We start from the raw sequence: 23,967 nt of genomic DNA on the forward strand, positions 1-23,967 counted from the left end.
CATTTGTAATACTGTTCCCTTTCTTCTGGTTCAATTGTAATCCCTGCCTCTGGATAGATAAAACAATGTTCCCTGGTACAAGTCAGCTGCCACTCACCTATAGTAGTTTATGAAAACATTTTTCCTGCCGTAATCTTGTGTAATTGTGGCCTTTTGAACTAGTGTATGGATGTTGTAAGTCGTCATTGTTGCTTCATCGCCACATTAGAAGGTATTTATCTACCGCAGTGTGTTCAAAAGATCGCCGGCGATAATGCTGAAGTGAAGCCCAAACAGATGCTGCCGCAGGGCACTGAAATAAATTGCGATGAAAGATTTGCAAAGCAGCCAGACGTTTAAAAAAAGTAGCAGGTCTTGGTAAAAGTCCAAAAAAATGCTCAGTATAAGAGCTTTGATTTGATTCGACTTGACTCTGGTCCAAACTCCGTTCCCCCACTGTGGATTCTTCACTTAACCACTCAGGGTAAATGAAGACAAGAGCAGGAAAGAGAAGCACTTTCTTATTTTTCTCACCTTCTCTGCACATCACATGAAAAAACCTGTAAAGTTACTGTCCATGTTGATAACCTGTCAGTGTGAACCCCCGTGGTGAGCACATATCTCAACTGCATGACTTGTTCGATGTTCAGGGAACCATCTTCTTCAGCAGATCAGGTCATGGGGGCAGCAGCCATTGTAAAGAGTCCCAGACTTCTACATGTTGCCTAGAGGAATGCCGTGCCGTCACCCCGGACAATTGAGAGGCATGATCTCTCCCGACACCCAGCCCTCACCTGGTTTCGTTGACAAAAATTACTGTTTAAGTCTTTCAACAGTTACTGTTTTGTATCAATCGGCTGCTGAACAACTCCCAGACACAAACATTCACAGCAGTCAAACGTCCGTCAGTCTCTGCCTTTTCATACAGCTCCGAGCGCACAGCATGACAATAATAAAGACGCCGCTGTGTGTCAGAATCATGTGTGTTACAGGAGTGAGACCTCTCGTTTGCGTGAAAGTCTGCGTCAACTTCCGAAGTCAGCAAATGCACCGACCGTCGGACCGAGTGTGATGAGGCGCCGTGTGATTGATGATCGGTTCAGAACGGAATGTTTGCCCCTGTATTGTAATTGCTATGGAATCGCGAGGTGCCTGGAGATTCCCACTCATAGTTCTGAGGCATTCCACATTGTGGAAGCTGAGGGTTTTGTGTTCGTAGACTCTGCTCCATTTCTTCCTGCGGGACAACATGCGTGGGAGAAGACTGGGGAGTGAGCTTAATTTCGTGGTGTTGATGTCCACAGAAGGCTTGAGAGGCTGGATTGCAGTTGCTACTAAAGTACACGAGCACTAACACAAACATCAGGTTTGCAGAGTGAGTGTTCGGGGAGAAGTAAAACATCTAAGTTGAAATGGATTTTTACAATGCATAATTTGTGACCGTGACCGATTGTTTTTATGCCTGGAATTAATTTTCATTGACATAAGCTACATCACGTCACATTACATTGTACATGACCGTTCCATAAGCATCATATTATGAGTCATATGTGTCATACATATGTGTCCATCTGCACTGCTTTTTGTTTTGTTTTTTTCGGTTCTTTGTTGTCGGTAGATTTGATTTTCTTTGCCCTGTGCTACAGTATGTGTGATGTTCAGTTGCTCCTGATCTCTCAAAGCTCTTTTCTGGAGGAGTCTTGCAATTTTTGTCTGCTTCTTATGTTTAATGCCCTCACATAAGCTTTCCATGTCCCAGAGTTCCACGCTTTTACTCAGATTCTCAGAGAGTAATCTTCCAGCCTCTCATTCACTGTAGCACTCAGCTGAAGTCAATGATTTTAAAGCTGCTCAGTATTGGGTGGGACACAAACGGACCTCCTCAACATGTCACTGACAGTTTACTGATTCTTGTGTGTTTAAAAAACACATCCGCTCTCACTTAAACACTGATGGTTGGCGAAATAGGTTCCCGGGCCTCCTGGCGTGACTGTGACTGCGAGTGACAGATTGTGTTTTTGAACACTCCATGATGGGAGAGCGTAATCATCGCTTTGAGCTCAGACATTTGTTTGACACTCTCGTCCCTTAATAGAGAAGAATAGAAACACTGAGTGCTGCCCACATTTTTCACTGTCGTCATCTAGAACGTCTTCAAGGATTTCCTTGGAGAGCGCCGATTGTTTAGGCTGCGTTGCAACTTGATAATGAGGTTTGAGGGTCACAGGTTCAAGGCTCCTGTTTGCTCTTGATCCTGGAGTTCATACTCCAAATGTAAATGCCATTCGGAAGCCTTAGCTGGGTTGGAATATTATGGACGGCCAGCAGATGCTTATTTTCTTGTTCTTCGATGTCTGGCACCGCAGCACGTAGCAGCCCGGCATCGCGTACGACAGTTACAGCAGCACAGTATCCCAGCATCTCACTCTCACACAACATGACACATCTACCACTACAGTAGTAGCTATAACCCTTGGGTCGGCTATTTTGAATGGCATTCCGCTTACGTCAATCTGACTTACGACCGTGTGGTCGGAACCGATCCCGGTCGTAAGTCGGATGTTACTTGTAGTTTGTTCCATATGCAGCATGTGTGAACTTGGTGGCCACCAGACCTGTTCTTTTGACTGACTGAACATGGAGTGGATTTATACATCCTGATGAATCAGCAGGTGGCTTGATGCGAAGTAGTTTCTGCTCGCAGCTCATTGCTGAGTCACACACGTTTAAGTCACTGGCGTCCAACACGTGGCTGGATTTGACTTTCATTTTATGTGGACATTGAGAACTTTAAATACCTATGGTTGATAATTTCATATTTTATGTGCAGCAAAAACTATGAGCTTTGAGAATGATGCGGATCAACCTCTGCTTTCAGCAGTGAGTGTCAAATAAGCGATCTGGAATCATCCACAAAATCTATGCAGATGAATTGGATTTCGATGAAAGATGTGTTGCTCATGTTACGAGGCGAAGTAGGAGCTGAAGGAGGACTCAGTAAACATGGAGGCTTCCTCATTGGCTCGACTCACTCTGATCGTTCGCACCTGAATACATCATCTGCAAAGCAAATTTCTTGCACTGTTGAGTTTCCCGAAAATAATTTTTGAATGTTTTAAATAAATCCTTTCAGTTCAAAGTCCAAGCTGGTGAAGCATGTCCGTTGCTGATCAGTGTTATTGGTGATTTTTTTCTATTTTGCGTCACAAATAATGGAGCAGCCGACTCCGAACTGACAGGCAACTCTGGTTCAGTTCTAAATTATGACCAGGAGTGAGGTCTATTTCTGGTTTATTGAGCTTTTTTTGAAATGGTTCCTGCGTTGGAAAAAAAAAAGAGTTGTCCTTTTCAGGAAATACAAATCATCAGTTTCTTCTTCTACTGGAGATTGACGAGCTGCTTCTGTTGAGTTTCTTCTCATAAATACACACCAGCAGCTCAAAGGATCAGACTCTCCTTCAGTCAATCGTAAAACATCCTGTCTGCACTCAGAACATGTCGATTCTTCTCACAAATTGTTCTCCTGATGGATGTGTCTGCAGATCATGACTCAGAGTTTGCACAGACATGGGTGAATGCCACCGATGACAGCTGGCCACGTGTTTCATCCAGGGTTTGATAGGAATAATCCCAATTGATCAAAAAAAGTTTTTCTTGATGACACATCTTTGTTCTTGCCACGTCCTTCGTCACCCAAGACAGGTGGTAGACGCCCAGATGGCTTCCTGAGCTTCGCAGGGACCACTTGCTCTTTGGATTAGTTCATCAGCCGCTTCTCAGTGTGAAGCACGTAGGTCGTTTCTGTGAGAGGAAAACAATGTGCTGCTGCGTGTTGGACCCTGCAGAGCTCTGGAGGATCACAGCGTGCTGGATCCTGCCTGCCCTCGCTTCATCTGCCATACACAGATCATTAATAAAGCTATCGAACGTGTCTGGAGGTTTCTGATCACCGTTGGCATGGGATGAAAGCAGCCAGGTGGTTTCACTTGAAAACTGTTTTTTTAATTAACTGGCGGATGTTCTATTGTGAGTGGCAACTCGGAGTCAGAAGCAACCAAATTTGTGTGTCATAGTGTTCGCTTTCTCTGCTTTGATGCAACCCCCTGCATTGACCCTTTAAATAAACTGGAATTCAAGTGATCTTCCTGTTATGGTGCAGTTGAAGAGGATGTCACACACATCCAAGCTACAATGAAATGCAGCTAAGGCACCAAAGTTTATGAGATCTATCTAGAAAATCCAAGACCTGACTGACTAGCCAGCAACCTGTCCCACGCGTGGTCGTCGGTACCTGTGTCAGCTCTGGTTTCTAGACCATAGTGTGTACGCAGACGTCATGTGATGACAGCGATGCATTTGGAGTAACAATCATTCAAAACAAAGCTTGGGCCAGATCCAGGACACACGGCAGAGGTTGCGTCTCAGTTGACTTATAGGGGGAATTGTGTTCCTCTACTTTGGCTGCTGCCCCTGCAACTGGACCTTGTGTGGAAGTGAAGTGGAGGAAAAAGAACAGCTGGTTGAAAATAACTAAATGCCGCCCATCCAGGTGAGCCACTTATCAACCCTAGTTGTAGTTTTCATTTCATCGTAAACTTAGTAGATCGAAGAGAGTAATGTGTGCTTGATGGAGTCCCGGACGGAAGTGGCCCGTCGACCACTGTCCTCTACATTTCAACACATGGTGAAGCGTCAGGTCTTGGCTCTCATGGTTGGTGGCTGTGCTCGCTGACTAATGTGGCGCCCAGTGTCTGAAACTTTCGTCAAACGTCTGGCACATGGTGTGTGTGTGTCACTGTGGCCAGTGACGCTGGTGGCTCTGAACTTGGTGCCGGCTGCAGATTGGCCCACAGGGAGATGAGGCACAGGTACAGACCAATCGGAGCAGCTTTTGAGAAGGAAACACAGTGTGAGCAACTTGTTACCAAATGGCTCCGGCTAACTTGTTAAGATCACCCGTACAATACCTTGCACTTGCGTCACTACTGAGTGGAAATGTCTTATTGCCAGCTCATTCAGTCAAACGTGTCTGTTAGTCACTAATATGGTATTTGATTCTTGGAATACTCAAATGCTACTCCATCAACTGTTTCTCTCCGAGTTATACAGCTCCTTTACAAGCTGTTGGAGTCCGTCAGTAGTGTGTAACTGCGCTGGAACTGTTGCGTCAGCACATGCTGCAGTATATGTGGCCATGTTTATAAGTTATGGTGAATGAATGAGGCTTTATTTAGATCACGTCTCGTACACTTCACCTGGTACTCTGCTTTCCTGCCACAAATGGTACCAGCTTAGAGTTTTTGTATTTATTAAATGTATTTCAAAGGCTAAAGCTGCTGCATGGACACCTGTAGGAGTGTTTGTCCGCCCTCCTCTTGTGACATGGGCGTCATGATCCGACCAGTCTGCCTCATCCTGCACAGCATGTCTTTGGCATGCTGCCAACTTGCCCTTTCTATGGCTTCTTCCATCCCTGCAGTTAGTGAAGTCCAGCGCTCCATCACCAGTCTGGGTCCCAACCCCTGGTTGTTGAACTGCAGACCCATCAGACAGCCAGATCGCGGCTCGCTCGACAAATAATTCAATCAGCAGATGCTTCCATCAACCCCCCTCCCCGACATGGAGTTCAGCAATGTTGCGAAAACTGGAGTGAGGCATTTTTTTTCTTCCCCACGCTGCAGAATAATAATTAACAAACTTCCAAATGGAGCTCCCTGCCAGCGCTGTAGCGATGACATCATTGCACTATGGCAAATCATTTTTCACTGCTAGACTGCAAGGGATATGCCAAAGGAAAGTGAACAAAGTCTGCTTTGAGGGAAGTTTCGTTGCTGTTAAAACCTTCTGACCTCACTGATCTAAATCTTGTTGGCTTTACATATAGAGCCATGTCTAGTGCTGTCATGTGGTCGTTCTTCTTCCACTACCTCTATTTCCTCACTGCAGCTGTGGATATGCCGACGCCATTTAACTCCTTAACCCCATTTTCTTGCTAAGTTTTCAAAGATTTCCGGAAGTTTGGAAATGATCAACGCTGCCGATAAAGCCGTCTGTGAGAGATTCTGAGTAAAGTGTGGACGTGTTGTCACTAACCATAATGCAATATTGCAATGTAACACTGTTAATGTACTACCACTCCTCGTGGCATATTCAAGGAAGTGAAAAATAGAAGATACATAACTATTCAGGTGTGACCCCGGCACTGACCCCTGTATTTGGAAAGATGTGTGACCGGCGTCTGCACTCTGAGAGAAAGTGTGAAACAGCTGATACGTGATGGCATTACCGCCGCCGGCCTTTAAAGCAACAGTCAGCGAGACAATATTCTCTGTCTGTGTGTGCTGAGTGAGCAGACCAGACTGATGAAGGTACTGAGGGGGAGGACGCGGCGCTCAACAGCAGGAAGGCAGACATGCAGAGAGGAGAGTGAGGGGGGTGGCGTGACTTTCTACTCCGCGGCTCACTGACCTTGACAATGGAGCCACAGCCAGCGACTCGTATAGCTCTTTCTCTCTCGCTGTCTGCCTCTCTCTCGTCCTCTCGCTCTGCTCGCTCGCAGCGCCCGTCTAGACTGCGGCGACGAGCCCAAAAAACACAGCACTCACGATCGCCGCAGCAGCTCATCCCCCTCTTACCTCACGTCTACTCTTTTTTCCAGACAAGCGGGTTTAAAAAGTCAACTGCGTATTGAGCCGTCTAGACTGAAGCCGGTCGGCTACTAACCTTCCCCACCCCCGGCTCCACTCGCTCGCCCCCCCACCCGAACCGTGACTCCACCATGAAGAAAATGAACGAGGAGCAGGTGACTTTGCTGATAAGTCCCAAGCTGTGCTTCGATCATGAATTGGTTGCATCAGTTTAGCCATGGTTTTTACTAGGCGTTGCTCCTGAGGGAACACAGGTCAAAAATACATCATTTTAGCTTCCTGTTTGGTAACAACTTGTTTCTGTACACTATTACCTGGTGTTTTAGTGCTGTATAGTGAGTTTAGTGTCCTTGCTCGCATGGTTCTGTGATGCGTATTTCATGCTATACGCATTAGTTATTGAGAGAAGTGTAACAGCTCCTGGATTTCTCATGCTTCCCTACCCTTGCTAACCGCACCAGCTTCCATCAAGAAATAAAGAATGTGATTTCTCCCCCCTGTCTGCCCTTGTCCCGTTCCGGTGGAGCTAGCTGAGTAGTAGTTTGTGGTTGGTGGGATTTCCTCCTGAAAACAAGGCACCCTTGTCATCAGAATTAGCAGTTGTAAGTGAAGTTACCGCTCGAGGGAACAGAGCGTCACTCTCTGGAATATACTGTACAACTCTGAAACACCAGCAGTTATGTCACTAGGCAGGTTGTGTCACATGACCCCGGACTCACACCAAATCCGGCTCCAGCTGGAGAGCGGAACCCAGGTTGCAGTGACTTATACCAGACCCAGATTTCCGTCGGATGGTGTCTCTGAGCACAAAAAATTGACTCCACTTCAAACCTTAATCTTTTTAGCTCATGGACACACACTATATTGTTGAACAATCTTTTAGATTTCAAAGCCTGCTCTTGGTGAGAAGCACAGTTGTTTCTCTGGAAAGTCTCATCTTAATGATCATGTTTAAAATGCCGGACTGGTCAGTTCATGGGTATGAACTGTCAACTGTCCCAGGCATTACAACTTGTCTGTAGTTTCCATGAGGTTTCCGTTAAAATATTTAAACTTCGAAGACAATGCAAGAGTGGTTTAGTCCTCTGTGTTGTCAGGCCTCCGACTGACTTCTCTTGCTCTCCACCAGATGGGAACATCCTGTCAAAGTCTTACTGCGCTGTTATCATTGTCAGCTGTTAATATTGCCCTGCTGTGTCCTGGCCCACTTGTTATTCTGCCACTGTGGAAATGTCTGACCACAACTTGTCTGACAATAAAATAGGAGTATGAAGTGAGTCTTGGGGGATTGAGCCCTGAACATCTCTATATCTCCACCCTCCCGCCTTTTCCCCCACCAACTTCATCTCCATTTTCTTTTCCCACCCATGCAGCCTTTCTCAACTCGTCATGCTTTGGGCGGCTGTCCACCCCAGTAGGAGGTTAAGGGGCAGCGTGGGTGAGAGGGCAGTCGGCAGGTTGTGCGGGCGCACCGCTCGCCTTTTCCCACAGCCAGCGCCAAATGTTGCTGAACTATGACCCCAGTAGGTCCGCTCAAAATCAGGGAGTTACACCATTCAGACAGCCAGACCCCATTCAAACCTGGACTTTCTATTGGAGGGAAAAAAGGATTCCCGTCCAATTGTGGTCAGTGCCCTCTCTTTGTCCACTGGTCAAGCGGGGTCGGGCGACTGGCCGCCACTTAGCCAGGACAAGACTTCCGAAAAGCCTATTCAGCATGTGATTTGACCTCCGAGCTCCACTGCTGACTCACAGTGATCAAACGCTGGGAATCTTTAGAAGGGTTCCTCATTGGAGGTTTTCATTCATTGAAATGTTGAAACCTTTGACGAAGCCTAAAATGACCAATGGTGGAAAATGTCCTTCATTGTAAGCAGGATTCCTCTGTGTTTGAATACATCACAGTCTGCGCGTTTGGAGACTGACTTAAAACCGCTAAGACTCATAATAGAAGAGAGCTACAGGTCAATTAATGGTTGAAGTGTGAGTTTGTGTGGGAACCACGGAGTCTCAGTGGTCCACACCAGGAGAGTGTTTCCTGCCTTGGTATCTTGAACTGAGACACATGGCTGAAACCAGTGGATGTGAGTCTGAGCTGACGACTCATTTTCCTGAGACACACAAGAGATATGAACCAACACAAGGAGACGATCTGGTCATGATTAGACCCTGGGGAACGTCTGGAAGGGAAAATGGGTGAAAAAGCTTTGGACCTTGAATTCAAAGTGTGACGGTCTCATGGCATTTCAGTGTTTGATGCCGTTTCTGTGCGTGTGTGCATGTGCGTGCATGTGTGTGTGTGTGTATACCGGCTCCAACTTGAGGCATGCTTTAAATCTTTTGCAGAAAGGGACCACTTTGATTGTAATGCCGCGTGCTGTGCGCTAAGCAGGGCCTGTTGCAGCTTTCAAGCTGGTCAACTGTCAGAACCAGAGCGTGAAAGGGGGGCCTCCAAGTATAAGGGGTGGAGGGTCCCTCTCGGGGGGTCCTGAAAAGAGTGGGGGGGGGGAGAGAAGGGGGTGACTTGTGATGGACCGCCTGGGTTTTGAGAACCCTCTGTGTGGGCTGCTACAGCATGGCGGTGCTCTTCACAACAAAATGGCAAGGGCGGGTGGGTTGAGTGACAGTGCTGGCACGTCGGTCCTTACAGCGGGGAGCTCGGGCACGGCGCCAGATCACCAGTCGAAGTCCCATAGACCAGATGTTCTTTGTCAGGAAGGTTTGGGTCTGTAATAAATCGAGTTACTGTAAATGCCAAATAAGGCCTGGCAAACTGGATACCGCTGCTTTCCCTGTGAAACAACTCGGTTCTGCACAAGCATCTGAGATGCTCCTTGAGGTCATGCCCTGGTGAAGGGGCCACAGCACAGCTACTGAACTTGCTGATCACTTTTTAACCTGCGTGGGGTGGCGGATGTTTTCCTTCCCCTGTGCCCCCAAACCTGCAGAAACTGTCTATCAACTCTCAAGACTGTGATGTCCCCGACCATGACCCGCAAAGACCACGTCAACAAGTCCCCATTATTATAGGCAGCAGATGTATGATTAGGATGTTGCTTCAACATGAATCAGTGTGTACACCAGGGGGAGATGTTCAAGTGTGGGGCTGTTGGGGGATTGTGCTTTGAGTAAGGGTCCGTATTAATAAAGCCCAACAGAACTGTTGAGTTAAATAGATCAGTCTTCAGTCTCATCCTTGGCGATTCTCTGATACGCTTCTGTTTCAGAGCGTCCTGCTCTTAGACAACGCTTTAAGTTGGCATTAAACATATGCAGTTGTGAGATGGAAAGCCAGTGTGATTCATAGAATAGCTCAACGCAGTGGACGTAAGTCGCTTTGACTGATGTAACATCCTCAACAGAGTCACAAAACCTCTGAGGACTTTAGTTGTTTTTGCTCTGGAATCATTAAAGAACATTTAACACACACATTTCTTTTTTTTTTCTGTGATTCCATTGGATGTCACGTCGATGTAGAGAGGGCTACAACAATAGAGATGGAACAGTGAGACATCCCGAGTGCTGCTCAGTCGAAGATGAATAAGAATAAGAATGATGGGGATGCCAGGCGCTAGGAGAGGCAGAACAAGGAGTTTAAAAGACTGAGAGACATGCAGGTCAACATGCTGCGTCACCCCCTTGAGGGACATGTTGAAAGACGGATTTTAGATTAGTCACAGATTGGCTGCAGCTTTGGTCGCTGAGGACGAAACTGCTGATATAAAAAGAACATATTTTTACTTTGAATTCTTAATCTAAGAACCAGAAACGTGGAGAGTCTCTGAGATCACAGTCGATTAACAGCGCTATTCAATCAGCACCAAACCTTCCCTCCCTTCTATTTTTGTAATGAAAACTGGACCCGATCCGATGGACATATATTAAGTAAAAGCTGCTGGTATTTCAACATCCCACTCACTGTAAGAAAAATAAAGCCTCGGCTTGCTATTTAGGAACAAGGCCAAGAGGACCGACCTGCTCATTGTCCAAATGGGACCCTCATGAAGCACATCTTTCAGACAAATCCAGAATGTCCGTCGACATGGAAAGATCATTATCACTGTGAAGGCTCTTAAGTGCAAAAGCATTGTTCCAAAAGGTACACAGAGAGGGCGGCAAGAATGTCCCCTGTGCTGTGGATCGGAGATTTACTGCACCGGTGAGGATCGCTGTGATCTGACGGTGGCCAGTTGGCTTTGAAGAGAAGTGAATCACTTTGAACCTGCACTGAGCCGAGCCTCGGGGAGACCCCTGGTCCCAACAGTGAGCAGCAGGACAGTAAATCTAAACGCTGTGCAGTTTTGTACGGTGACATCAGGACTCAAATCTTAAGGTGATACTTGCTGAAGTTTCTGGTACATTGGTTCTTCAGCGCTGGCCTTCTTCCTGTTTGTCTTTTTTCTCTTGCTGACTATCTGAAGTCTACTGTTTTCTGCATTCAGCAGATAGGACGGAAATGAAGTTTCTAATCTTCAATTGTGGTCAACATGTTCTGAAGCACATCACTGTGTATGGATAAGGCATGATCCAGGCGGCTTGCTAACAGTTCTTGATTCAGTTGCACCAGGCTTTTAGCTAGGGGAGCGTCTGGGTGGCTGCAAAACATGACAAAATGGATGCACCATTCTCGCCAGTATACGGCGGCCAAGCTGTGGTCGAGAATCGGTCATGTTTTGCAGACGCCCAGACATCCCCCCCTAGCTAAAAGCCTGTGTTGCACCAAGTTACAGAACTCTCACCATGCTGCCAGTACCAGAGCCTGGCAGAGCATCCAGTGATAAGCAAAAGGCACATTGAAATCCATCAGATCCAACTCTACCTGTGCTGGAGATATCTGCTCTCTGTATCTTGAGGGTGTCAGCTAATGACATTTATGGATGTAGAGCATAGGTGTGACTCAGGAGGATGGTCTAGATAGGTTAGCACAAGTTCTAGGTCCAGCCAGTTTGGATGTTGTTGCCATGTGGAGTTTTTGCTTAGTGTAGCATAGTAGTTTTGAGTTCTCATGTTCTGAATACACATTGCCCAGTCTTCCACTGTGAGAGTCATTCATTGTACCCAATGAAATCTCATTATAATTTAATTGTAAATACCATAACTGGTTTTCCAAGTCAGTAAAATTCAAAGGAATGTCTCTTCAAATAACACTTTCTTCCGCTTGACTCATCACCTTGTTTTCCCCATAGCAGATCAAGAGCACCGACTAGTCTAAGAATCTTCAACTGGCCATTTCCTTCAACACCTTCCATCCACAGTCTGTGGTGCCGTGTTTGTTTTTTCCCCAAGTGTTCCCCTTGTATGGACCTCCAGGCGTTCTCATGCCTTTAAAGAGTCTTAATGAGCCGGAAAGGCAAACAAAGCCATATCTATTATATGGTAAGTGGATCCATCACAGTGCCGTCGCCAGTGTGGGCCGCTTTCCAGGTGACTGATATCTTCACTGGGGCTGACATGTCAAAGAAGGCTGGAATTGATTGAGTCGGATATTTGAGGATGCCACTTTCGCTACCTCAGCAGCAGCAGTGCTTCTTACTCCGGCCGTAGAGCTGAAGACGGGGAAACATCTTTGACCTTTCCTCAGCGTGTAAATGAGGAAGAGGCCAGAGGGGTTTACGGCACCGGCGTCTGGACTGTCCTCTTGAGATAAGTAGGAGGGTCGGTCGTCCTAGAGAATCATATAACCACTGCGACTCCATAACCAGTTTAGATGACGCCCCCCAAGTGAGATGTTGTGGGTAACTGGGAGGAGGTCCAGGGCAGGCCCCGGGCCCTCGGCTAACTTGGGAATACCGCAAGTATTCCTCCAGAAGAACTGGATGAGGTTACTGGGGTGCGGCCCCCTTTACTTAGGCAGCTGCCCCGACTTGGGCCAAAATGGAATGAACTGGAGCAGACGCTGTGGTCAAATGGTGCACTCGTGTGATCTGACACCTTTGGATCACAACCAGCTTCAATCTGACTAACAAAGTCAGTTTCCCCACCCGGTATATTTATGGTTCTGTAAATAACATCCGTTGCCTCCCAGCGTTGAAAGTATAATTGTCTTTATTATCGGCTTCTTTTGATGGAGTTGGCTCCAGAACACATGGCCAACAGGTACAAAGGTTCTCAAGTGATTGTTTCCTCTCGGTTTGTAATGTCATTACTATGATTTAATATTGTGATATTTGGTTTCACTGTATTCTCAGACGTTTTTGGGTCCTTAGGCCAAGTCCCACAGCCAGACCCAACAAAGAAAACCTTGCCTGCCATGAGAAATCCAGAGTTGACAGCTCAGGTCATTTCACTTTGCGATACCGATCTGGCTCCGGGAGTTTGTCCAGCAACCTTTCATCTGTTTCATCTGGCTCCACTGCCAAAATGCCTAGCTGGAGTTTAAGTTTCACCAGTGTGTGTGCGCACATATTGCGGCGGTAGTGGACCAGTGTGGGGTGTTATCAGCCAGTTGAGCAGAGAATTACAGCAAATGATTCAGACGCCACTGCACAAACACGAACCCTGGATTTCCTGACATGGGGTTTGTTTCCCTCTGCAGATCTTGATAATGTTCATTAGGTATTTCGTTCCTTTCTATGATTATTATCAAGTGTTTTTCAGACGCAATCTGACGCTAAGTGTTTTAGAGCTTGTTTCTGAGGAACAAGTATAACTCGGTCTTTTTTTGCCACAAGGGGGCCTAGCCTTTCCTGGCTCCCTGGGTCTGGAGGTGGGGACACCCTGGACAGTTCTCCCATCCATGAAAGGACACAGACTGTTCATCGTCATGGAGCAATTACCGGGGTGTAGAATAGCGGAAGGGTCTTCAACAAGGAGACGACACAATGAACATGGGACCTCAGAAGAGTTGCACCCTCTTGGGTCCAGAGTTTTGGAAGCCTACAGCGGCCTCAACATCAACCTGACCAACCACGACAGCATTAAAGACAGTTACGATTAACTGGATGTAATCACACAAGATAAAGATGGAAACAGCTGATCCTCAGTTGTCAGGCAGGATGCGGCCGCGTTTCTCACAAAGCTTATGTCTGACTGCGGCCGACCCCGCCGGCCTCCGTGACTGAAACTCTCCGTTGCCTCATTTTTCCACTCGGCCTTCTTGGTACGATTAGCGTGAAAGGAGGCCAGCGTGAGGATCTGCTGATGGAGAACTGGAGCCAGGGCTATTTTCTCCGGCAGGTTATCCTCTTGACTTGACACCATGCCAGTAGCGACCATCACAGGTCGTAATCTGGCATCAGCCGGGGAGCAGCTGGCTGCCATGTTTGCCCATCAGCTGTTTAAGCGGCCTGAAGTAGGTTTGCCAGGTTTGGAGTTTAATCTCCACTTACTCTCTGCGACTACACACCGCGTTTCACTCATTGTTCCAGAAACCGATGCAAGAGTTTCACTACCATCTTTTCGGATTTTTGATTTCAATGCAAATGTAAAAAATCATCGTGTTTTATTTAATATTTTCAGCTTTGTGTAAAGTTGATCTATTTGATGTTCAGTTTGTTCCAGCATCCCCAGCCCGCCGTCCCCATATGTCAGGCGTTTCCACTGATATGGTTGCTTTATTCTCCTTGACGGGAAGCTTCCATTGGTCCCCGTCATTGCCACAGACAGATAGCCTCGTGCAGCCATGACATTTTCTGCTCGGCTTCAGAAGTCAATGAAAACCAGGCTTGGCAAGAAACTCGAAACATTCCAGCTGTAATGCAATTTTCGTCCAAATAAATTGGACAGCAATGCGTTAAACACACTTGTTAGGTAACTGACAAGGCTGCTTGGTGTTAACTCAAACCTCTGATCTGATCACAGGAATGTTCTCTATCTCACAATCGGGACGTCTTGCAGCTTGTTCTTGTCTTTCACCTCCAGAGCACATTTCAGCGATGGCCACTCTCCTGCACCATTGATAGGCTTGTTCAAGTCCTTTCGAACTTGACAACGCGCCTCACTTTTCACTGCTCAGACATGGAAACACTCTCCCTGGCGTGTTGTACGATGTGTCTTAAATCAGTTCCGGTGCTGCTTTTGGACATAACATGCTCAAACCACATGTTTCCAGCTCCAGTGCTGAAACATATGAGCCTGTTGTTTAGTTACCGTCAGCCACGGTTCTCCCCCCCCCCGCGCCGCCGCGGCCGCAGGTCCAGCCACAGACATGCCGCTGACACAGACGCAGGTGATTATGGATTCTTTTTGACACCCTTCTGCATGTTTAAGCCTCTTTCTGCTGTATGAGGAGCTCGTATGACCTAGAAGGCGCGAGACTGGGTGACCCACTGGTCATTCCAGGAGCCATCTGGCACCACGTCTTGTGTGGCTCACGCAAGTCCTTAAGAGAGCACAAGTGCTTAGGACTTAATCTGAGGGAACTGGTCCGACTGTTTCGCTGCGGTCGAGGAAGCTGTCAAGGTCACGGGGTTCCTTCCCATCGGCAGAGCTGTGACTCAAAACTGGCAGAGACATCACAATGAAGAAGCCTTTTGACAGTTGTGCTGCAATCTTACTTGCGTTTTCATTCTCTTGAAAAAAAAATGTTGATATTTTGCTTATCTTCCTGTGTGGTTAATGGCAGGTTGTTTGAAGGACGTCAAGATTTTTTAAACTAAAATTTGAAGGGTTCAATAAGGTTTTTGTCCCACCCTCAAATCACTGCAGAATGTTTGGTGAAATCTTTCCTTCTCTTGTCTGTCCAGTTTTGAAAGGTTTTTGATGATGATCTCCTAGCCTGTTTTGTTTTTAGCTCTGCTCTCTGGCTGCAACCGTTCTCTATTTCTGAAGCCAACCGAAGATCAGCCCAGTTCAGGTAGAAAACATTTGTAGCAGAAAATAAGAGTCAAACTTCTGACTTATAACCGAAGAGTTACCCTTGTTTCTCCGCTTGAATCGCAAACAAGCAAAGCACCGACACTCATCATAGAGGACACGACCTGGTCAGCAGGAGAGCATATGTGCTGCAGACTCTCTGAGTGTGGAGACTCTCTGAGCTCATATTGTTGCAAGCCACTCGGACACACATCTTTAGATCTTTGTCCCGCTCAGAATTCTGTAGGCTCATCTGCTGGGTGAAATCACAAGGGCTGATCTCAATATATGACTTTGTCAGCCGCCGAGAAAAATGAGTTTGGGATATCCAAGACAAGTGTGTTCCTCTTGGGAAAATGACCTTGAGTTTCACTGCAAAGGAAGCAGCTCTGTGCTGAGCAGAGGTCATGGCTGGTCCCTTGTCAGTCTGCCAGTGCAGCGGCTGAGTCTTCTAGATGAGGGCCGTGCAGCAGCCAGACGGGGCTCCGGCTGGAGCTGGATCCAGGCGGCTCATGTTACCCAGACAGATTTGTTAACACTGTTTGGGTCCACTCTGCTCTCGAGCCTCGTCTGAGCCAACCGCGGCCGAGGTGACTTAATCTGTCGTTAAACTCACATTACAGCCGGACGGAGAGTCGGCACGGGGGCGCGGCGCTCGCTCTCACTGGCACGGCCGGATCTGGATCTGAGCTGACACAAAGAAGGTCTCCCCTCCTCTGCTCCTCCGTCGTGTCTGAGTGCCTCGGAGGAAGCTATTTTGGTGAAAGTTGGCGGCTGATATTTTTTGAGGAGGCAGAGTGGAAGGTGGTCAGAGACGCGTCCTCTCTTCGGGAGAGTTCTGTGCATTTCAGTGTTGATGTGAGCACGTCAGACACTCAAGATGCTTTCATTTTGCCTCACTTCAGTTGTGATATGAAAGTGAATCTTTTTAGATGTGTAAAGCATTGACAAAAATGTTAAAATAACTTAAACAAATTGACCCAGTGGCACAAGACAAGTAGAAATGACAGAAAAAACAGTTTTGGAAGGAAATACCAAAGTCCAAACAAAATTTTTTTCACATTTAAATGAAGTTTATAAATTGCAGAATTTAATTCATTAAAAGAAATGTAAATATTCAAACAAAAATCTTTCCAATAAAATGAAAATAATAATGAAAAACCCAGAATTGAAACGTTAGAATCTGTTTGAAATAATAAAAAATATGCTCAATTATTTGTGTCTTGAAAATTGCTCTGGCTGCTCTTTCATGTTTTTTTTCAAATGTGTGAGAGTGAGCTGCAGAATCTCTGATGCAGGTTCAGAGATTTGTTTGGTTCTTTTTCTTCGCCGATGTCCAGGTTGGCCCAACATCAGTTGAGTGTTTGTTCTGCAATGCGTTAAAAATTTAACACAATTAATTATGAGTATCAACGGTGGCGAGCCAATTCTTGCGCATTTGAATTTTGGCCCATTGAAGGACCCGTAGAGGCGCGTTATACTTCTATTATTCATTTTTGAATTGCTATATTGAGCCGCCCATTTGAGACAGCCTTATTTTATTTCAGAATTGTATTTATTTAACTCAATCACTATATAATACTATATTTGTATTACATTTTTGAAAACAGCCTTATTTTATTTATTTCACTGTATTGCTGCTTGTTTTGCATTTTTGAAGACAGCTTTATTTAATTTATTTCACTGTATTGCTGTTTGTTTTACATTTTTGAACAATGCACCTGGCCTAACTGGTTTGCGCTGATGTGCTTGACCTTTACTTTTGGATTTCATTCATGAAGCACAGTTCACAAAAAAAAAAAGGATTTCAAATCTTCTCTTCTTGCTGTATTCAGTTGATCAGTCATGCACTACAATTTTTTAATATCCTAGAACTCAAATTATTTATCAGGAGACCTTTAGCAGACATGACATTAATATACACACATATATATATATATATATATATATATATATATATATATATATATATATATATATATATAAAATTGATGCGTGGGTCGGACCACCTTTCTGCATGGAGTTTAGATGTTCTCCCCGTGTGCAGGCTCCAGCGCTCCCCACGTCCCTGCACCGGACTAAACGGTGGTTAGTGTCTTGAAAATATTTGTATAAGAATTTCAATTTATAAGTATTTCAAGTACATTCAGAGTAGTGGAAACCCTGATCACCGTGTAGCAAAAAACATCCCTGAACAACTTAGATTTTTTTTTAAAATCTCATATAGGCTTTTTAATCTCATATAGGTTCCTTGCTTTGATTATGTCTCCTGAGGAGGTTCTGACTGGCCACATGTCTGTTTTGTTTTCTCCAGATCAAAAAGTACTTTGAGTTGGAGCCGCTGGCCCGAGGGAAGCGCTGGATCCTGGACGGCAGCAGCACCGACAACATGGAGGCGGTGAAGGAGAGCTTCGGTCAGTTCATCGGCCTGCTAGAGGACAAGGACTCGGAGCCGGCCAGGATATGATGCTCATATCTTAGTGCTGAGAGACCTTGGCTGCGGCAGGAGAAACACAGCAGCCTGCTGGTGCCCATCACATACACACACACCAACACAAGTAGAGCAGATGTCTCCTCCTTACTCGTCCTCCTGCCTCAACTCTTCTGAGAATCTGAGACAAAAAAAATGGCAGATTCGTTAGCTAGATGTAGTCAAAGACAATAATAGTTGGACACGCACGCACACACACACACACACACACACACACACACACACACCAGTGTCACCTGGTGCATATTTGTCCGACTCCTCACTAATCACTTTCCAGAATGTTTGGGTCGTCCATGTTCTTTCCTGTTGGTCCTGAGTGGGCCGGAGCTCAGCATCACTGTTGTGCAGTCGTGACGTGTGGTCAGCGTGTCGGCGCTGTGTCGGCGCGTCCGAGTCTCGTAGTGTGTCATGGTGTAGAGCCCAGCACTCGGTGTTTTTTAATGTTTTGTAGCTGAGAGTAGTTTTTGTATCTGCGAGTGATGCGGTAGACCAAACCAGAGGACTGACAGGGCTGGATGTATTAACCTTTAAAGTCTTTTAGCGATCTTGTTTATTTTTATTCTCTTCATTTTGTCACGGTGGAACACAAACTCTATCAATCAGCCGCAGCAACAGCTGCACCTGACAAGTCCCTGTCTGACACCCTAATGCCTTCCACCTGTCTGCGGCGCGGACCCTCCCCGCCTGCTGCTCATCAACGCCCGTCATCCTCCCAGGCGCCCCGCAACACTGTCGGACCTTTGGTGGCCACACGGACTCTCACGCCTGCACGGCCCTCAGTGCTGGCCTCTTCAGGGCCCGAACCAGAACTCTCTGCTGTCTCTTGCTGTTTTCACGACTCTCCTTTTTCAACTCCTGTTTCCTTGATGCTATTAAAATGTAGAGAAAACTCTCAAGTTTGGTCTCTCATTTTTGGATGAATGTTGCTCTTTACCTCGTCTGCTTCCCTCTTCCTCCAATGACTACGAACTATTTCAAGCTTCTACTGCATGAGTTAGTCCCACTACTCCCACTGTAGCTGCTGCTAATGCAGTTGTTCCAACTACTACTGCTAGCAGCATGACCTCAGCTGCTAACACGCCTGCAACTGCCACGACAACAATCACCTTCTATTATTGTGTTCACATGTGCAGTGGAATGGCCAATGCACTGCACTACCTCTGCTGCTGCTGTGGCCATGCAAATCTACCTGCTGCTCAGACGGGACTCTAATACACTTCTATTACTTCTCTTGTGACTTCAACGTACACCAATCGGCCTCCACCAGAGCACCCGATGCCACTATTACTCACCTACACTTCAACTACTACTACTGCTGTCACACTTTCTTCTACTATTACAGTTACTACTGCTGTGAATGAGTCTGCTGGTGTTTCAGGTGCTACTAGTGTTACTAAACCTAACAAGAGAAAAACTGTTATGCAGACACTATGAATGGACATGAAACAGCTGCTACTACTTCTGCTACCTCTAGCACACCAAGTTGAGCTTCAAGAATATTTAATATTTCTGTTTCTACTTCTTCCTTCTAACGTTCATATTTCACCTCTTATGAATCAAAACTGTCACCATAGCTGCTACTTTGAACCCTTTTAGTATTACTATGACTGCCACAGCTAAAGCTACTGTTGCTACTTCTCTGTCTACTTTCACAACTAATGTACTATTGTAGCATACTAGTGATCATGAGAGCACCTTCTGACACTTCTGCCTCTGTAGGTGTCGTGGTACTAGCGTTTCTTTGACCACAATCATTTCTGCTGTCACTGCTATGACCACATCAGTGAACCAAGACTTTTTGCAGCCCATCCTCACTTTCATGGTGTCATATATTAACGTTGGGAAAGTTGCCTTTTGCGTCCTATGCTGACAAAAATGCCAGCCATCGGCGTTGCATTGGCAGCACGACATGCGAAAAAGAGATATCGGTTGGGGTTGGGCCAAACCATTGGATGGTGCTCCATTCATTCCATGTTAAAAAAGGTGTCAGATTGCTATTCAAAGGCCATCAAACGGCTGTGAGCTTTAGTTTTTAGAGCCTTATAAGGGTTATAAATAGCAACTGACATCAAGTCTCCTTCATTGAGGAGAGAGGAGAACTTCATCCATTGAAGCACCTATGCATTCAACTGTAAAGGTTGCCTTCGTCGTCTGTAGGATGCAAAACTCCACTGTGATGTGTTGTTAAACCTTTTACTGCTTTTTACGGCCGCTCAAGTTCTATAAGTTTTCAAGTTCTTTTTACGTCACATTGCAATTATTTTGTGAATTACACATTTATCTGGACTCCTCTGCATGTTTCCCATATATTATCGCCTACACACATGTTTATGTCCGACTGAGTGGCCATGTTGGTTTTGGTGCTGCCTGATTTTGACACCATTGATCAAGGAGAGACCGGAGTTGCTACTGAGATGGAACCATCTGTTCAGACGTCTGTGACGTGTGATGCAACGTGGTGTGTGAAAATGTGACACAGAAAATAGGGTGGGACCCGAGAAAGTGAGAGAGTTTATGAAGTTAGCGGAGTGCAACAGGAGCACCTGGTCATGCTCTAGTCCTCTCCTTCTGCCCTTCTTCCCCTCTTCAACCTGACCACAACACTCTGATACAGTGTGTGTCGTGCAGGTTGCTGTGGCAACTCTTGGATCCTGTTTTCCAGACTCTGCCTCCCAGGCAGTCTGCTGCGCAGCCACCCGGGAAGACTCGGACTGATGCACTCGTCCGCTCCCACTTCTGTCTATCCACTTTTCCGCTGCTTCACCCAGACTTCCCTCCGTGCGCAGTCTGTTAGCTGAATTGGTGAACTGGAGTCCAAAGAAGGGGTCAAACTGCACGTCCCCACACCTAGAAGAGTTTCCAGGACTGCATCTCTCGCTCGTGTCACAGCTTCCTCGGAACAGATTTTTGATGTCACCGCTGAAAAAAGAGACCCAATATTGATGTGATGGAGCGCAAGCCTCAGCAGGCTCCCACTAACTCAGCAATTAAAGTTTGACCTGGAGGGAGGAAAGCAGAAGCATGAGAAAAAGAGGTTTCTGGGAAAATAGGCGAGAATGTTCTCACTGACGCTCCAGAGAGCAACTTACACTTTTTCACTCATGGAAATGATTTAAGATGAGATACGATTCCCTTCATTAGTCCGCCAGAGGAAATTCCACATTTTAGATGAGACTAGATTCGACAGCCTTCATTCTTCCTGCAATGGGGAAATGTCATTTTCATCACATCAGCACAATTTGAAAGGGCAGCATTTCAGGCTTACGATCTTAAACACACTGGGTTTTCATTTGCTTCTGGGACTTACTTTTTTTTCATTTCTGTCTGTCATCTGTTATTGTTATTTCTTAAGTAAAAAATCATTTAAAAAAATACGTTTCACAATAAATAGTCGAATAAAAACAAACAAACCAAAAAAAAAAAAAATTCAGTGAATCAAATAAATGATGGTTGTTCGAATAGAAATTTGAATATTATCCAGGAAGCGTCAAATTATTTTAATAATTGTATTTATTTTTTATCATCACAAGCAGCCCGGAGTTAACCTGTGCACATGGATCCACCTCTGAGAGTGGAAGTGTTGAAGGATCGGCCGGTCGTGTATATGCGATGCAGGTCAGGTCCAACTTCCTGTTGTGTGTCAGAAGTGATCCGTTTTCAGTGACCTCCGCTGCAGCGGTTTATTGATGGACCTGATATTTTATTTTCTCCTGGTAATCTAATCTGCATCCCAAAATGTGCCGCATGCGTTAGACACAACGACCCGCCACCAGCACAAACAAGAAGTGATCCCCTTCAACAAATGAGCCGCCAAGCTTTGTGAAATGCAAACGCTCCACCCGACAGGGAACCCGGCACTCGTTTGCAAGACAAACAAGAAAGCTGTTGTGTTTTCTTAAACTCAGAGAAGAATGCCTTTCTCTGCTGTCCAGCGTGTGTGTGTGTGTGTGGCAGAAGCTGTGCTGATAAGAGCCAGGAGGTGGAACAGATGTTGCCCTGAAATCCATCTGGACCTCGTACCCCTGCTCTGCCTCCCACAGCTGATGCTCCACTCGGGACATTCCCGGCCCCTGAGCAGGGATCCTGCCGAGACCCTGCGGCGGATCGATCTCTGCAGGATTCACCGGCGAGTGTGTGAAAAGATCCTGCTTCATCACACACACATCTGAAAACAAACAAAACTGAGTGATGTCATCAACACAGACCTGGATGATGGGTTCCAGAATTTGCCTGCAGCTGTCACTAGGTTGAGCTAGTTGCCCTCTCCCAGTCTAAACACAGGCTCAGTGACGTCAGCGATCCCTGCTGTGGAGCCAGGCCTGCCTCCTACCTTCTGCTGCTGCGCGGCGGAGGGAGACCATGTGACACAGACCCGGTCAGGTGATGCAGGGCTGCACTCTGGCTGCTGAAAGTCTTGCCTTTCTAGATGAAGTTTCGTCCAAGTGGGTTTGAACTTGTGCACTTCTGATCATCCAGAAAACAACAGCTGATCAGATGAAGCAGCTATAGAAGCTTTTTTAAATGTACAAATGATGGTTCCTGTCATTTTGATGAGCATGACCTTTTCTGTTTGTCCTACTCTGCAGCCTACGTCGGTCATCGTGACGACATCTGTGATCGTGAGAGTTAGCTCACTTTTGCATTACTTTCATTTTACCCACCTACATGTGTTCAAGGCTCATGGGGTCCACATGAGCACCCACTTTTTATGCTGAGTAACGATTTGCACCGCAGTGTGTGGTATTATTTAATGCAACTTCAGCAGCTGCAGCTTCTTTGTTCTTCCACCTGTTTCTGCTGCTGAACTCCCCGATGGAAAAAATCTGAAATTTACTTGCATTTTAATATGAAGTCCTGAAAACTATCCATCGTAATTGTTAAATCATCTTTGATATGGTGATACTTTTGTGTATTGCTTTTCTTAAAGATAATAATCACAATAAATACTAGTAATGGTACAAGCCAACAGTTAAAGAACAAGCAGGAGTCCAGGGTATAACCAGTCCCGTTGAAGCAGTGCTTGTCAGTTATTTTCTGTTGCGCCCCCCAGGAAGAAGTAAATGTTTCGCACCCCCCAACTCTGTGCCGCCTCGGTAAATAGTATCATTTGTCTATACAATTATTATCAATACACCTCTGCATAACATTGTATCCTTGTTAACATTATAGAAAAGAAAAAAATAAAGTAATATAGATCAACTTCCAATAAAGAATAACTTTATTTACATTGTTTTTGTCTGTAACAGAAAAGACCTAGAGTGGATCAAATTGCCTGAGAAAGACAAATCTTGAGTGGATGTGCAATTTCACACACAAATTAAAGGTTTAACATCGCTGAAAATGATTTGGCTTTTTTATACTGCACTAGTCATAACCAAGGTATCATCAACTTGGTCACATGACCGAGCGTGTCAGGCGTGATTGACACGCACAGGTATTTGACGGTGGGCGTGGCCTGCCTGTTTTCCTGCCTGCAGGGTCGGGGTGACTTCCGTGGGATTCCAGCCGGCTTGTCACTCACATTGTTTGTCCTGGTGACCAGATCCCTGCGAGTCCTGTTTCTCTTCCTGCGCTCGCTGATGGAGACCCCTATCCCAGGTGGCCCTCACATCAAAACAAGAGGGACGGCGGCTCTTGGTTTTCAGACAAACATCACTCACTTTCTTTGTTGTGTGAGGGACAGGGGGCACGCTGGTTTATCTCCGGAGGATCTCCCCGCTATCGCCTTGCAGCGGCCCGCCGCCCCATCCCACAGGAGCCCCTGAAAGCAAACGTCAGTCAAAGGCCGGCGATGCATTCCTGCCAGAGGTCAATTGGTGGTGGCCACTGAAAGATCCGCAGCATGTCCGAGTCAAAACGGGGGAACTCTTTAAAACATTTTACACCTTCCCTCCGTCAGAAGGTGGGAAACAGAGCCACACACAGCGGGTGTGCGTTTGAGGATGACAACTGTGTCACGGTGTGTGTGTGTGTTTTGACGACACCTGCCTGCTAACCTCCCGCACATGCTGGTTTAGTCTACTGTCAGTTATTTGAAGACGGCGAGCTGCGTATGAA

The 23,967-nt window shown here is 46.1% G+C and overlaps 1 protein-coding gene across 2 annotated transcripts in view; it reads left to right on the top strand.

Annotated features, from left to right (window-relative positions):
• The window catches only part of LOC128762874 (ADP-ribosylation factor-like protein 15), a 123,572-nt gene extending 103,705 nt beyond the window's left edge, over nt 1–19,867 (top strand). Inside the window, exon 5 of one of the 2 annotated variants that reach the window (XM_053871429.1) lies at nt 17,734–19,866. In XM_053871429.1, coding sequence (XP_053727404.1) covers nt 17,734–17,886 — 153 coding nt within the window. In that variant the 3' untranslated portion in view covers nt 17,887–19,866. Of the gene's footprint in view, nt 1–17,733 lie in introns of both variants that reach the window. The other variant, XM_053871428.1, reaches the window with a different exon arrangement.
• Nucleotides 19,868–23,967: the final 4,100 nt, after the last annotated feature.

Source organism: Synchiropus splendidus, chromosome 7 (assembly GCF_027744825.2).
Source record: "Synchiropus splendidus isolate RoL2022-P1 chromosome 7, RoL_Sspl_1.0, whole genome shotgun sequence".
NCBI lineage: Eukaryota > Metazoa > Chordata > Actinopteri > Syngnathiformes > Callionymidae > Synchiropus > Synchiropus splendidus.